Genomic DNA, 16,306 nt, shown 5'->3' with positions numbered 1-16,306 from the left:
TCAACCAGGCTTACCATTTTTATCTACCTATACGATGAGGTTTCTAGTTTGTTTGCTTTTGTTTGTTTGTTTGTTTTTGGTTTTGGTTTTTTTTTTTAATTTCCATTTTTAAAGGGTTGTTATTGCTAACCACTGGGGTTCCAACTACCTCTGCCATTGGCAGGCTTATGCTCTCCACCAGGCAGTTCACCTTCTTCCCTCACCAGTCCCCTGTGTCTCCCAGGTTTGTAGCCCTGCACTCCTACTCAGCCCATGGACCCGACGAGCTGGACCTGCAGAAGGGAGAAGGCATCAGGGTCCTGGGGAAGCACCAGGATGGCTGGCTGAGGGGCATCTCTTTGGTCACTGGACGAGTCGGCATCTTCCCAAACAACTATGTAATCCCCATTTTCAGGTATGTCCCCTCCAATCTCAGGCATCAGGAGGTTGCTTCATCCTAGACCTGAGGCCTTTTGAGGATTGCATTGATGGAGACTCAATTATCTTTCAGAGTATGGCATTTGCCCTCGTACCCTCCTTACTCTTCAAAGAAACACAGCAGAAACAGTTAACTGTTTTACAGCTCTGGGCAGTTTACAAGCACTCTGCCTCTTTTAACTCACTGGTTAGACCCAAGAATCTTGTGTCTGCTATCTTACAGGTGAGGAAACTGATAGGCAGAGTTAAGAAGCTTGCTGAAGAGCTAGATTTCAGGTTTTCTTCTGCACAATTCCCAGAAGTCCCACCTCACACCCCAATGCTCCACCTAGTGGAATAATTGGGAATTATGGTCAGATGACTTCCCCAGAGCATACTGGAGATGTTCTCAGGATGCTAGACCATCAGGCAGAGTTCCATGCATTCAGACCACCACTCGCCCACCCACAACCCAGACAAAATGCTAGTCACCCCACAGTGCTCTTCCTACCAGGTTTTCGCGACCTTTTTTTTTTTTTCACTTCACAGCATATCTATCAATTTCATTGATCCAGTTTGTCCTACCCCCTCACATGACCACAAATGCACACAGACCCCAGAGCTACCTGTGACCCCTCCTTCCTCCACCCCACATCAGCCCAGACAAAGCCATGAGGCAGTGAGGCCATTGAACACTGCCTTTACGACGTACTAGAAGGTCACAACTCCAAGGAAAGTGACAGTCCCACTATAATCTGTGGAGGGTTCTATCTGGAGTCATAAGTCCACTTTGGGAGACCTTCACTTAGACTGTGTCTGGAGGAGGGCATCAAAGATGGTGAGGAAACATCAAACTGCATAATGGGAGAAACTGATGAAGACACTCAGGTCATTTAACCTGTAGAAGACAAGGGACAGAAGAGTCTTAATACACCATAAAATAGAAAGATTTGTTGCATGAGGGGACAGTATAATAGAGTAGGAGGTTAGTTGGAGAGAGGGATTTGGGTCAAAGTAAGTTTGCATTTTCTAACGCATAGATTTTTCACCAGGCTAGCTGGCAAGAGAAGGAACACTCTTTCCAGAAAGAGTGCAGGCAAGGTCTAGGTCCTCAGATCCAGAGTTATATAAAAAGATTTCTTCACATGGCAGAAAGTTGGAGTAGAAGATCTTAGTTATTTCTTTCAATGAAAGGTTCTTGGAATTTGTTTAAAATTTCAAACTATCAAGAGGTAAACTAATGGGGTCAGCAACTGATGCTCTAAGTCATTACTTCAATGAATATTTCTTGAATGCCAATTATGTGTCAGGCACCTTTCTAGGTACTGGAGAAATGCCTGTGAACAAAGTACGTAGAATTCCTGCCCACAGGAGCTTACAATCTAATGTGAGAGAGAATGAACAAGATCTATAAGGAATACATATTGTGTATTAAAGGCTAAGAGAGGAAAATCAGGAAGCGGGGGATAGAATTTGTGTAGGGGTGGGTTATAATTTTAGATAGGCCGAACAGGAATAACCTTACCCAGAAATAAGACAGAGGAATGAAGGAAATAAAGATGTGAACCATGTGGATCTCTGAGAAAAGTGGATTGTAGGCCAAAGGAACTACAAGTACAAAGGCCCTAAGGTAGGAGTGTGCCCAACCTGAAGGCCAATAGAAGTGGATTGGAACAGGGAGGGGGAAATTAGTAGGCGACAAGATCATCTAGAATTTCCTGGGTCATACATAATGAGGGATTTCATTTGGACCCTATTATAGAGTTTCTAATAGAGGAGTGACGTTATCTAACTTACGTTTAACCAGAATCTCTCTGGTTGCTGGGAATCTCAAACTAGTAACAGGGTTAAGAACAGACTGTAGAGAAAATAGTAAAAACAAAAACTAGTGAAGAGGATATTATAATGATCCTGGGGAGAGGTGATTTAAAATAGAACCAGAGTGTTGTGAGCATGGATATAGTTAGAAATGAATAGATTTTGAAAGTTCTCTGAAGTTAGAGGCAACAAGATTTTCTGAGTTCAAACATCAGGTGTGAAAGAAGAGAGGATTTGAGGTGAGTCTCAGTTTTTTTGCCTTGACTAATTATAAAATGGAGTGGCCTTTTACTGATGGTGATAACAAAAACTGTAAGAGGAGGAGATTGAGTTATGGGGAAAGCATAAGCTTAGTTCACAGCAGACTAAGTCTCCAGGGGAACCAGGACATATGGTCACCCTAACGAGGATGCATACAGGTTTCTATGCCCCGTGTATCTCAAGGCACCCTGTCTCTCCTCCTTGGCTTCTTTCCTGGGTGATGTGTTGTGCTCTTGGGCAAGCCATGAGCTTCTGTACTCATCCCCTCTGAGGCGAATGTATGTGAGACAGTCGATGAAGTCTCAGCACATAGATGCCATAAGTCCAGCCCTTCCTCCCTGCTCAGAGAAACCTGAACATATGCATCGCTTGAGCTGCTACTAATATTGACTCACGATTTTTCTTATGCAGAAAAGAACAAGTGCCTGTCAGGAAATATACTCCTAAGTGTTATTGGGTGACAGAGGATCCATGTTTTCCTTGATAGTCTTTCTGATATAAAGAAAGTCCCCATTCCCACTAACCTTGGACTTGACCGACATATGCTCGAGTTGTCTATCTGGATGCAGCTAACCCATATTCTTAACCAGCCTTTCCACTGTGGGAAGTTTCATTCTTCCCATTTCTCAGGACTGAAAACCGCTGTCCTTTGTCAGCTGAGTTTCCACTACTGTTAATAAGCAACGTGTGAACCTAGCGGGTTGGGCCACTCGTGCAAGGCTCCTTTCTGTTCTTCAGTCCTGTTTGGTTTGGTTCCACTCCTTTGTCTTTGTTTTCTGTTTGCAGCGATGGCTTGCACTGCCCTGCAGTCTTCCGGTGTGTAGTGCAGCCTTCTGTAAAACAGCCAGGGCTGGGAGATACAGTGCACCCTGAGCACTGGAACCTTTGCTCTTAGCATCAGCCCCTGAACCAGTCAGGGTTTGGAGATTAACTATAGAAAAGGGTCGACCAAAACTGACTAAAAGTGAGCCTTTTAGCTACCAAGAGTCAAAAAGGCTTCTGTGCTAGTCTGTTCCAGCCCTCTTAGGCTAAATGGTGATGGCACCCTGTACAGTTCTTGTTGACAACTAAATCTCTGCCACCATGAAGTCTGTCCGCAGATCCTGGAGACATCCATGAGTTCAGGCTGTGTAGAGCATTTGTCAGGTTTTCATCTGCCCAACATGCAAACCCCTTCTTCTGTGTGTGTGGAGTGGGGGTACAAAGTATTGAACCCAGCGGTGCTCGACCACTGAGCCACATCCCCAGTCCTGTTCTAAATTTTATTTTGAGACAGGTTCTCACTAATTTGCTGAGGCTGGCCTTGAAATTATGACCCTCCTGCCTCAGCCTCCCAAGTCACTGGGATTACAGGTGTGCGCCATGGTGCCCAAGCAAATTCCTTCTAAATAGCACCAACATATCTGTGAACCACCTTCTTCATGTGTAGTGTTGGAGGGAGGAAGATGTTTCCATTTCAGAGGCCAAACAAACTCAATCCTCCTTTTCCTCTTTAACCCTGCATGCAACTAAGGGTCAGGCTCAGCCAATATTAGGCTCCCTCTTGGGACTTTGACACTTGAGCAGGAGAGGAAAGATGCAGGTCAGATGGAAGGCGCCATGCACAGTGAAAGCACCAGCCACAGCATCTGATCTTTGGCTTCCTCCTACAGACTTCTCTGCTGAGCCCTCTGTAACCTCCTCAGATCTGTTTCTAAGTCCTTTCCTCCTGCTCCTGCCCTCCCAATAAATTCTCTTCTGTCCAATTAGCCAGGATATTTCTTTTTTCTTGCAGTCTTCCCAGATGCATGTGTCTACCTAGTGCCTTACTGGTGGAGAAAAGTCACAAATGAACTATTACGACTTGTCCTTTAACTCTCTGCACAGGCCATATTAAGATGGTCAAGTTCAACCTTTCTTCCTTACCAGGAAGCTGCTGCCAGTGGTGAGACCAGCAGAGTTGCTCTTTGTAAGGCACCCATTGAATATTGGGCAAGTTCTTAAAGACAACATTCCAGACAGAGAAAAGGACACAGGGACATGCTCAATGGAACAAATTAGAAGCAACATCAACTCCTCCCACTTAAGTTGAGACTATCTCTCTGTCTCCTCTGAAAAATAAGGATCAGAATGTCTTCAGTTTGGGTGTCATGGGGCTTAATTAATACATTTTAGCGAAGTGCTTTGATGTTGGAAAAAAAAAGTGCTAGGTAAGTGTTAAGCTTTTTGCCAAGAGACATAGAGGAACTCAGTACTGCATGGGCGACTTTGGATTTAGGAGTTCCTGGAATCTGGCCCAGTACTGGGCTCAGAAAAAATGAGGTCATACCTCAGTCCATAAACAGTCATTCAAAGAAGGGACTGGTGGAATAAGGCCGGCTTGGGCCTAATTAGCTGTATTCTGTCCTGCTGCTGCTGCTACTGCTGGAAACAATTTTGGAACCTGTCTTTCCTGTTGTTAATCCACTTTGCAGTATCCAGCTTTTTGAGGCCTCTGTTCAAAAGACAGGCGGATCAGCTGCACTCTGCCATGGCGCTAGTGCTAGGGATTCCTTTCCTTTACCCAGGCTTCATATCCAGAATATAGTCTGATTTCTCACTGGTGAACAGTCCCACTCCTCTTTATGGACCACACCACCATGGGAACCAGAGGCAGGCTGACAGCTGTGGATAGAATGTCCCTTTCTGCTGGCATCAGTTCTTACATTATCTGGCTGCATGTACTTCTTGGGCAGTGTTGGACACAATTAAATGAAGCTTTGCCTATATTCACATGCCACTGGCTCATTACTAAACCACATATCCTACATCTAGATAACCCAAAAGGCTCTACCAGAAGATTTCTAGAGCTTATAGTTTTGCAATGTAGCAGGATACAAGATCAACACCTGTAAATCAATTGCTTTCCTTTACTCCAGCAGTGATTCAGCCATGGAAGAAATCAGGAAAACCATTCCATTCACAATAACCTAAAAAAAAAAAAAAAAAAAAAAAAAAAATTGGGAATTAATTAATCTAACCTAGGAGGTAAAGAGCTCTGCATTAAAAATTATAGAACACTGAAGAAAGAAATTGAAGATATTAGAGGACAGAAAGACATTCCATGTTCTTGCATAGGCAGCATCAATATTGTCCAAATGACCACACTACCAAAAGCAATATACAAATTCAATTCAATCCCCATCAAAATATCAATGACACTTTTCACAGAATTAGAAAAATCAATTCTTAAATTTATTTGGAAGAATAAGAGACCCAGAATAGCAAAAGCAATACTAAACAAGAAAAGCAAAGCAGGAGGCATCCCAATACTTGATCTGAAATTATACTACAGTAACAAAAACAACATGATATTGACATCATAATAGACAGGAAAACAGAGAAACGCAGAGACAAATACACAAACCTACAGCCACCTGATATTTGACAAAGGTGCTCCAGTAAAAGATATATAGATATATATTTTGGAGAAAAGGTAGCCTTTTTAACAAATAATGCTGGGAAAACTGGATAGCTACATGTAGAAAAATAGAACTAGACCCTTATCTGACCCTGCACAAAATTCAAATTGAAATGGATCAAAGACTTAGGAATTAGACCAGAAACATTACAACTGCTAGAAAAAAACATAGGGTCAACACTTCATTATACAGGTACTGACACCAACTTCTTTAACAAGAGCCCCAAAGTACAAGAAATAAAACTAAGCATCAGTAAATGGGATGCCATAAAACTAAAAAACTTCTGCAAGAGAGAAAATCTTTGTCACCTGCATCTCAGATAGAGCATTAATCTCCAGGATATATAAATAACTCAAAAACACCAAAAAAAAAAAACCACAAATAACCCACTCAATAAATGGGCAAAGGAACTGAACAGACATTCATAGAAGAATAGTAAACACATATAAGAAAAAATGTTCAACATCACTAGCAATTAGAGAAATGCAAATTAAAACTGTACTGAGATTCCATCTCACTCTAGTCAGAATGGCAATTATAAAGAATAAAAGTAAGAATAAATATTGGTGAGGATGTGGGGAGTAAGGTACTCTCATACATTGTTTGTGGGACTGCAAATTGTTGCAACTACTCTGGAAAGCAGTATGGAGATTCCTCAGAAAACTTGGAATAGAACCACCATTTGACCCAGTTATCCCACTCCTCAGCTTAAACCCCAAGAACTTAAAATCAGCACACTACAGTGATGCAGCCATATTAATATTTATATCTGTTCAAATCATAATAGCTAAGCTATGGAACCACCCCAAGTGCTTTTCAACAGATGAGTGGATAAAGAAAATGTGGTAATATACACAATGGAATATTACTCAGCCATAAAGAGAATGAAATTATGGCATTTGCCAGTAAATGGGTAGAACTAGAAACTATCATGCTAAGTGAAATAGCCAATCCCCAAAAATCAAAGGCCAGATGTTCTCAATAGACTGGGGGGGTGGGAGGGGAGGTTCACAAGATTGGACAGGGGTGGGGAGAAGGGAGGGGAGATGGGAATGGGAAAGACAGAATGAAACAGACAGAACTTTCCTATGTTCATATGTGAATACATGACCAGTGTACATCATGTACAACCACAAAAATGGGAAGTTACATTCCATGTATGTATGATATATCAAAATACATTCTACTGTCATGTGTAACTAAAAAGAACAAATACTTTTTTTTAAACTTCTGCACAGCAAATTGAGTGTGAAGAGAGAGCCTATAGAATGGGAGAGAATCTTGGCCAGCTACTCCTCCAATAGGGGATTAATAACCAGAATATACAGAACTCAAAAAACTTAACACCAAAAAAACAAACAAACAATCAGTAAATGGGCAAAAGAATTCAACAGAAACTTCTCAAAAGAAGAAACACAAATTGCCAACAAATATATGAAAAAAATATTCTGCATCTTTAGCATTAGGGAAATGCAAAATAAAACTCACTAGGACTGGGGCTATAGCTCAGTTGGTAGAGTGCTTGCCTCTCATGCTACAAGGCCCTGGGTTCAATTCCCAGCACCACAAAAGAGTAAATAAATAAAAACTACACTAAGATTTCACCTCACTCCAGTCAGAATGGCAGTGATCAAGAATATGAACAATGATAGATGCTGGTGAGATTGTGGGGAAAGGTATACTTGTACATTTTTGGAGAAACTGCACACTAGTACAACCACTCTGGAAAGCAGTATGGTGATTCCTCAAAAATGAGGATGGAACCATGATATGACCCAGCTATCCCACTCCTTAGTATTTTCTCAAAGGATCTAAAATTGGCATACTACAGTGATACAGCCTCTTCAATGTGTATAGCAGCACATTCACACTAGCTAAATATGGGATCAACTCAGATGCCCATCAATAGATGAATGGATTAAGAAACTGTGGTACAAATGTACAATAGAGTTTTACTCAGCCATAAAAAAGAATGAAATTATGGCATTTGTCAGAAAATGAATGGAAATGGAGAACATCATGTTGAGTGAAATTAGCCAAACTCAGAAACTCAAAAGTTGAATGTTTTCTCTCATATGCAGTATGAGTGTTTTGGGTGGGAAGAAGGCAGGGAGCAGTCACATTTGGTATGTGGTTTGTTGCTGACGGCTTTTTAAAGTAAGACTCTTGACTCTTGAACATTTCTTTCTCCCTTTCCTCTCTTTTAAAAAAAAAAAAAAAAAAAAAAAACTAGGAAGACCTCTAGTTTTCCAGATTCCCGGAGCCCTGGTCTCTATGCCACATGGACGTTATCCACCTCCTCTGTGTCGTCCCAAGGAAGCATTTCAGAAGGTGATCCCCAGCAAAGCCGTCCCTTCAAATCCGTCTTTGTGCCCACCGCGGTAGTCAACCCTGTGAAGAGCGCAGCCGGGAATTTAGGACAAGGGTCTCTTCGGAAAGGTCGGAACAGCATGAGAAAAAGTAAGTGGTGGCAGAGAAGTATGTACCTAGAGATAAGCAATGGGGTGAGGGTGGGGGTGGGGGTGCAACCCCAGAGTACACAGGTGATTTCCACCAAAGCAAGATCTTGACTTTAAGATGAGCATTTGCAATTCCCTAAGGAGTTGTTTTACTCAATGACCAACTGGAAGTGAATGGCTGGGATAATAGTCCTAAGTGCCACAAAGCCAAGGTGGATGTTGGTTCTTAGTAAGACAGGCTGACCAAAGATTTGCTGGGCCAGGGCTTACCAAACTATGATCTAGGGAAGCCCCCCGGGGTATGGCTAGGGAAAGGAAGCAAGAATTGAGCAGTGCTCAGAGTCCCTGCTATTTATGTAATGTATGCACAGGATTAAAAAAAATACAGCATAATAAGTGTACACAACAGGTCTCCCTTATGTCCTTAACCCTCAGTTTGAAGTTTTTGATAGATGATTGAGAGAGAAAGAGAGAGAGAGAGAGATACCAGTCAGTCACACTCGTCACACTGCTCTGCACCTTGCCTTCATTTTTACCTACAGAACGTACACATTTCATTCATGGCAATACATACAAACCAGTCATTTCAAGAACTATGCTTTTTATCTCTCAGCATATCAAACCTCTACATAGGTTTCCATTTTCAGGGATTCTAAGAAGGGTTTAAATCCCTGTTCTACAAAACATCAAGGTTTTCTTCATCTGTAACCAGCCAAGTGCAGTAAATAAGATTTGCTGATTTAAACTAGGCTCCGTGATCCATCCACCGCCCCCCCCCCCCCACCCCCCCCCCCCCCCCCGCAATCTTTTTTTTTTTTTTTGCAGTGCTGGGGATCGAACTCAGGGCCTTGTGCTTGCAAGGCAAGCATTCTACCAGCTGAGCTATCTCTCCAGCCCCCCTCCCTGCAATCTTAACAAATGGTTTAACAAATTTAAACAAATGATTAGACATGAAAATGCAATATGACTAGTTAGGGAAGAAGAGTAACCTGTGGGATAATATGCCATATGGGGAAATTTTCCAAGAGAAAGAAAGCAAATATCTTCAGTCTACCCTGTCCCTGTGTTTCCCACTTTCCAAGTCACCAGTCTCACTGGTGTGAACACCTAATTCTACCCGGCTGTACCTCCTGCCTTTGCCTCCTGCTCCTACCTCTACCTTCTACCTCAACACACACACAAAATAAGTAATCCCACCACAATAGCCTTGGGAAGTTACTAAGCTCTGTAGTCTTAAGTTTTCTCATTTGTAAAATGGAAGTAAAAATAAAACCTGCCTTGTCAGCATCACTATGTGAATCTAATAAAATAATCAGTACAAGACCAATACAGTGCCTGGCACATAAGTGCTCAAGAAACATTTGCCTTTTAAAAAATAGTATCATTTTATTAATAAATAAATTTTTCATTTGTTCCTTTTAGTTATAAATGACAGTAGAATGCATTTTGACATGTTATACATATATGAAGAATAACTTCCCATTTTTGTGGTTGTACCTGATGTGGAGTTACACTGGTCATGTATTCATATATGAATATGGGATAGTTATGTCCTATTCATTCTATCATAGTAAATAAATTTTTATCATTGCTGCTACAACTAAAGAGATCACCTTTAGTCCATCCAGAGCATGAACTTGTTTAGGGTTGAAAGGTTCACACTTAGTCTGGACCGATTAGGAATGCAGAGAATTCAGCCCATCATCAACAGCTTGCACTGGAATACACTCGCTGTCTACCTGCACATAAATCTTGGTCAGTGTGAAGCTCTGACTGCTTGCATTATATGCACATGCAATAAGAAAGCATTAAATCTTTTGAAAATTAGAAACTGACAAGATAAATAGACAGGCAAGAAGCCAATTTTTCACGTGTTTATGAGCATCTGAGGACATGTCTGCCCAATGTTGCTTTGACTTCCCAGGTCCCAGAGGTTTTCTTTCTCCCTTTCCACAAGGTGAGGCTGGTCAAGCTATCCATCTCCCCAAAGCGAAGAGAAATGACAGAAGAATTGACTGTGTGCACCTCACAGGACTGTCAGTGAAAAAATAAATGTCTAAATTGAAAGGTCAGGCTTGTGTAAATGTGGCAGGTTTGCTAGCAGCAGCTGAAAACACCGACTGTGTTGTTTCATGTTCCCATTCGGCTTGACGGAAAGCCACAGTTCAGAACTCGGCCTTGGCTCAGGCCTTCTGTGCTAGACGCGAATGACTTTGATTCAAACATGTGCCTGTGGGGTGTCACAAAAGACTAACAGCTCTGGCTGGGACATTCCTATGCTTCCCCATATGCTGGGAGACCTTTTGAGAAATGGCCCACAGTGCTTCTCAAGGGATCTACTCAACCTCCCCAGTGAACCCTTAATTCTCCAGGTCGCCTGCTGCTATATGCACACAGAATGGGGATTTCCTGTCAGAGAACTTCAGGGGGAGGAATGGCTTCTACATACTGATGAAGAACTATCTCAATGTTAAAGAATGAAGAAGAGAAATGAGTTCAGGAAGGGGTGAAACCAAACTCTTGTACTTTGCATTTTCAGGTTGTGTGGTTCTTTACCCCAAATAATGGTAGTTAACAAGCGTTACGTTCCAGGCACTGTCTGACTAACGCTTGGTACCCATCATGACATGCCATCCTCACCACAGCCTATGATGGACTGTTATCATCTCCAGTTTACAAAGAGGGTACTGAGGTGGAGAAAGGTGTGACTTTCCAGATTTCGGGTCATGAGACCTTGTAAAACTCATGCACGCACAGCCCTAACTCCAGAATAACATTTCTGAAGTTGCCTCTGTCTGGCAGATTCCGCCCTGACTAGTCATATCTTGTCTAGCACATGCATTGTTATTTCCATTCACCCTTCCTCCTGAATCCCCCCATAAAGAGTGTCCTCACCACCTCATGCCTAAAGCTTCTGCTAGAACTTTCTGCTACAAGCAGCTGGTTAGAGTCTTCCAGTCCCCTCCTCTCTCTTTTTTCTTCTTTCCCTCCCTCTTGTCCTTCTCAGTTATCTGTCTCTGTGTTTCTCAACTTCTGCCTCTGGTTCTGTCTTTCATTTCCTCTTTGGTCTGCCTGCCTCTCACTGTGAAGTTGTCTTTGTGTCACTCTTCTTCACACTCTGTCTTAAAGGTCTAGAGGGAGAAAGTAGGAGAGTGCGAGTGTAAGTGTGTGTGTGTGTGTGTGAGAGAGAGAGAGAGAGAGAGAGAGAGAGAGAAAGAAAGAGAGAGAGAGAGAGGAGGTGAATAGAAGTAATATTCCTTCTGACACCACATACACACATACACACACACACACATCATTCAGCTAGCCAGTTATTTGCTGCCAGCATCAGCAAACAGCACTAAAAAAAGAATAAGGTCACCTTTCAAAGACCCCAGGAGAATGTGAGCTCAGTCAAATTAGGAAAGCACTTAACTATTCTGGGATATCAGGACACACTGCTTACCCAGGCCTGACCCAGCCTGCTGCCAGCCACCCCTGTTGCTGATATCTCTGTCATATAATCCCCCAGATGGATCCCTGCAGAGATCGGTGCAGTCAGGGATCCCCTCCTTCGTGGTGGGCTCCCTCCGACGCAGTCCCACCATGGTGGTACAGCCTCAACAGTTCCAGTTCTACCAGTCTCAGGGGATCCCCTCCTCCCCATCAGCGCTGGTGGTAGAGATGGGACCCACATCTACTCCCACTGGGGAGCCTGCCCTCACCTGTGTCAGCAGAGGCAGCGATGCCAGGATCCCCTCGACAGCCAGTTCAGTCATCATGGAAGCCAAGGAAATCCCCATCAAGAGTGAGGCTCCACCAAAACCACCCGCCTCTGCCCCACCATCTATCCTGGTGAAACCAGAAAACTCAAGAAATGGCATCGAAAAGGTAGGAATAGAATCATAGGGGACCTGAATCTAGCTCCCAACTTTACACACTATCCCAACTCCTGAGATTTTAGTGTTGGGCAAGGACCCAGAGTTACATCCTCAAAAATATTCTGACACCCAACATCCCCACATCCTCACACCTTCCCCTTCCTAGATGTGTTATTGATTCCCCTTTATGTGTCACAAATATTTTATACATATTTCTTTTGAGGCCCAGAGGTGGCTTTGAACAAAAACTGACTGTGGCATCATACAAATCTTGATTTGAATTCCAACTCTGCTGGCTGGGTGGATTTAACCAAAACACTTCACTCTTCAAGGATTCTTTGATTTAATCATTGATTTTTTTTTCCTAATCCACAAAATGGAGATAAGAGTTGATAATGACCACATAGGGTTAGAGAGGAGATTAAACAGTATTAAGATATGTGAAGTGCCACATCATGCTTGACACATAATTATTCATCATATAAAAGAGGTAACCGAGACACCTCACACCAAGGTCATACCAAATAACTCCAACAACTAAGCCATTGTGACCTCTGTGGCAGAGGTCAGATCAATTAACTTCTAGTCTAGTGCTTTTTGAGCAAGAAGACATGAGGTTTTATAACATTTGAAGCAATAAGGGTGGTGGAAAGGAAGAGGTGATACTGAGAAAATTAGGTGATGCTCATTGTTATCTTCTAGTTTATTGAACATCGTTATTGGCATCAGAACACCACCATCACCACCCACCACTACCAGCACCAGCGCCACCATCACCCCCAACACGACCAGCACCAGCACCACCAAACTACCATCACCCACCCCACCCATCCAAAAAATGGAAAGAGATTGTAGTTTTCTCCCATTTCTAAGTACTGACTACTAACTACCTAGCAGGCACTGTACTGAGAAATGTGCACATCTCTTTTCATTTAATCCTGATGACAACCCTCTGAAGTGGGTACTATGTTTATTCTCATTTTTAAATGAGGAAATAGAGGCTCAGGGAGTTAAAGAACATAACCCAAAGTCACACAGCTGACACACAACTCTCTGGACTCGAATCCAGATCTAATATAAAAACTTGTGGTCTTAATGCTAACCTATAAGCCTACAGGGAAAGACATTTGGAAAAAGTTAGAGTTGACTGATACAAATGTTGGGGGTTTTTATTATGATTTACAGTATTCACATAATTTAAAGTTTTCCAAACCCCAGTTACCTAATAGCCCAAGTTATTAGATATAGCTCTCAAACTATAAGTGTTTAGTAAGTCCCCAGGCCCCGGCTAGATACGGCGAGAGTCAGGAAGTATGAAGAGACATGGATTCTCATTTGGGGACACCATGATCAAATTTCATGGAAAAAAGAAATCATTCCCAGGCAGTACCAGAGAACACTCATTAAGCCCGAAAGTAGGACTTGACCAAAGCAAATATCTAGTTATCGGGAATTTACAAAACAGCCTAGGAGAGGTGAAAGGAAGGAAGGTGCAATGGACTTGGGGCAAACTGAGACTGCAAGCCTCACACAATGTGGAACTGCTTCTTGGCACCAGTCAGGTGTTGCCAGAATGGGGCAAAGGCCCAGTGTGCCAGGCCTTTGATTTTTTTTAAAAGAACTCATGAAATCCTGATTTTTATATGCAGTCTTTATGGGTGAGGAAGTAAATCAAACCCTCAAACACCGTGAAGGCTAAATTCAACCAACAGATGTCCAGGGAGCAAACTCTGCCGGGAGGACTTTCAAGGCCATTATGCAAACCTGTAAAGGTAGTCATCAGGAGAGGCCTGGAGGAGGAGCTAGGCCTTGAGATAGACCTGAAGGGAAGGCAGACGTCCCTTCTCTGGAAGGGCCTCAGGCCCTTTTCAAAGGCAGTTGCCCACACTCTTCTTAATTGTTCTTCAATGCTTAAACAGCTCTTTCTCTAGGAAGCCTTCCCTGACTGTCCCCATCCCAGCTGGAGTTAGATGTTCCTCTGCATTCTCAGCATCTTCTACTCCCTCATCACAGCAGTTGTCATAATTTTCTGTTTACCAGGGGTGCATTTTGTCACTCTGTGACTCACGGCACCTAACAGTGTGTGATGCATAGCACAGTAGATACAAACATTTGCTGAATGAAAACCATATAAATGTGACATTTTGAATGGGGACATGTGTACGGAGAGAGCATGAACCCAATCCTGGGGAGAATAGTATGTGTCTCACCCATGTTCCCTTCTCTTGCAGCAAGTCAAAACCGTGAGATTTCAGAATTACAGCCCTCCTCCCACCAAACACTATACTTCCCATCCCACCTCTGGAAAACCTGAACAACCAGTCACCTTCAAGGGGTCCCTGCCTGAAGCAGCTCCTTTGAGCTCAGAGATGACCATCCTGTTCGCCCACCGAAGTGGTTGCCACTCTGGACAGCAGACAGACCTCCGGAGAAAGTCAGCTTTCAGCAAGGCCATGCCCCCAGCACCCACTGCCTCAGCCACGCAGACCGTGTTCCCCAGCAAATGAATCTACCAGTGGCTTTTCCTAGACCCCAAAGAGGTGAATTGCATTTAAATACAGTCTGCCTCCATTGAGGGCGTCCTACCATTCTTCGGCAACTGGAGCACAGGTTCTGGTTCTGCCCATTTGACCTGTAGGAGAGGGAAAGTGGGAGTAGGAATTCCTGCCCCAGGTTGGGTGGTCTTCCGATTAATGATTTGCTGCATCAAGGCCATCCACACTGTTCAGCCAAGAAGTGGGACAGTGTCATGCTACTCTGTCCTCCAGCATGCAGTGTTTGTGTTCTGTGTAGAATTTCTGAGGTGTCCAAAAGGGGCTTCAACCAAAAGCATGGCAGCAGTGGGATTGTTGGCATTGCTTTGACCTTAACACCATTTTCTCTTACAGTATATTAGAACAGCTTCTGCCATCTAATACAGGCCATACACTGCCATTAGTAGCTGTCATGTCTTTTCCCCTCCAAAAGACTCATAATTCTGGCTGCAAAGGGAGAAGTTCTGGGAGGGATATGAGATGGACACTTTGAACATTCTGAGAACTCACTAAAACCAAAGAGAATCAGCTTCCTGAGTTTGCTCCAAACAGGAAGGTCAGAGAGAAATCTACCAAATATCAAAAGATTGTCATATTTTCAACTTTTCAACCTGCTTCCCCACGTGTGATTCTACACAAAGTTCTGTGGTAAGGATGGTGCTACAGAGAGGGTCATGCATGGTATTATGGACAATTCACTCATCTTTCCCCAAGAAAATATGGTGTGCTTTAAGAGACCCTTCAAGGGTCGGGGAGCGGGGCAGGGGTCGAATTTAGATAGGTACTCTGCATTGTGACACTTTTGCTTTCCCTGTACCTGCTCATTTGGGGCAGACTGGTTGTTTCCACCATAAGACAAAAATGTCAATAACAATATGCCAGTACAAGGTGGAGAGGGGATACTTCCTAGAGGAAACTGCTAGAAAAGGGATGGAACAAAGAAGATTGGAAAGGAAAAGGGAGGAAAGGAGGAGGAAAAGGAGAGAAGGTGAAAATGTATGGAAGAGAGAAGAGGAAAAGGATGAGAATGAAGAGAAAGATGAATCAGAGAAGATAAAAGAGGCATGGAGGGAGGTAACCTTGACATTCCTGATAGGGAAGGAAGAAGGGACAGAGTCTGCGATGGAGAAGGGACAAACTAGGCAACCTCATGAAGGTGGCATTGAAATGAGCAGGGACCAGCCATGCAGAGCACTATAAACAGGGGTGAGGAGGCATCCCAGGGAGCCAAGGCCATGCTGTAAGACAACCCATTAATTCTCATTAAACTTAATTGTTGTGATTTAACCTGTATTGAATGCCCATCAGTGTGGACAATTTGATGCTTTATAAATGACATTTGCTGCTAAGACTGGGTATGATTAAAAAAAAAAAAAAAAAGCTGGTCTAAGTAGACCTTTACTGTAAACAGTTCTTGAAGTTCTTAGGATTACAAACATATATTTTTTACCTACCCACACACATGGAAATTAGAATTACCCATAGACTTTTTAAATTATTTGTTCTTTTTAGATATGCATGACAGTAGAGTGTCTTTT

General features: G+C 42.9%; 1 protein-coding gene across 2 annotated transcripts in view; it reads left to right on the top strand.

Moving 5' to 3' along the window:
- Positions 1-16,061, top strand: part of SH3RF2 (SH3 domain containing ring finger 2) — a 115,146-nt gene extending 99,085 nt beyond the window's left edge. The window contains exons 7-10 of one of the 2 annotated variants that reach the window (XM_079145471.1): positions 224-394; positions 8,149-8,375; positions 11,886-12,244; positions 14,466-16,061. In XM_079145471.1, the coding sequence (XP_079001597.1) occupies positions 224-394; positions 8,149-8,375; positions 11,886-12,244; positions 14,466-14,741 (1,033 nt within the window). In that variant the 3' untranslated portion in view covers positions 14,742-16,061. The remainder of the gene's footprint in view (positions 1-223; positions 395-8,148; positions 8,376-11,885; positions 12,245-14,465) is intronic. The other variant, XM_079145472.1, reaches the window with a different exon arrangement.
- Positions 16,062-16,306: the final 245 nt, after the last annotated feature.

The sequence above is a fragment of the Sciurus vulgaris genome, assembly GCF_902686455.1.
Source record: "Sciurus vulgaris genome assembly, chromosome: 6".
NCBI classification, from domain to species: domain Eukaryota; kingdom Metazoa; phylum Chordata; class Mammalia; order Rodentia; family Sciuridae; genus Sciurus; species Sciurus vulgaris.
The sequence above is the reverse complement of the archived record's forward strand: the minus strand, read 5'-3'. Positions and strand labels throughout refer to the sequence as shown.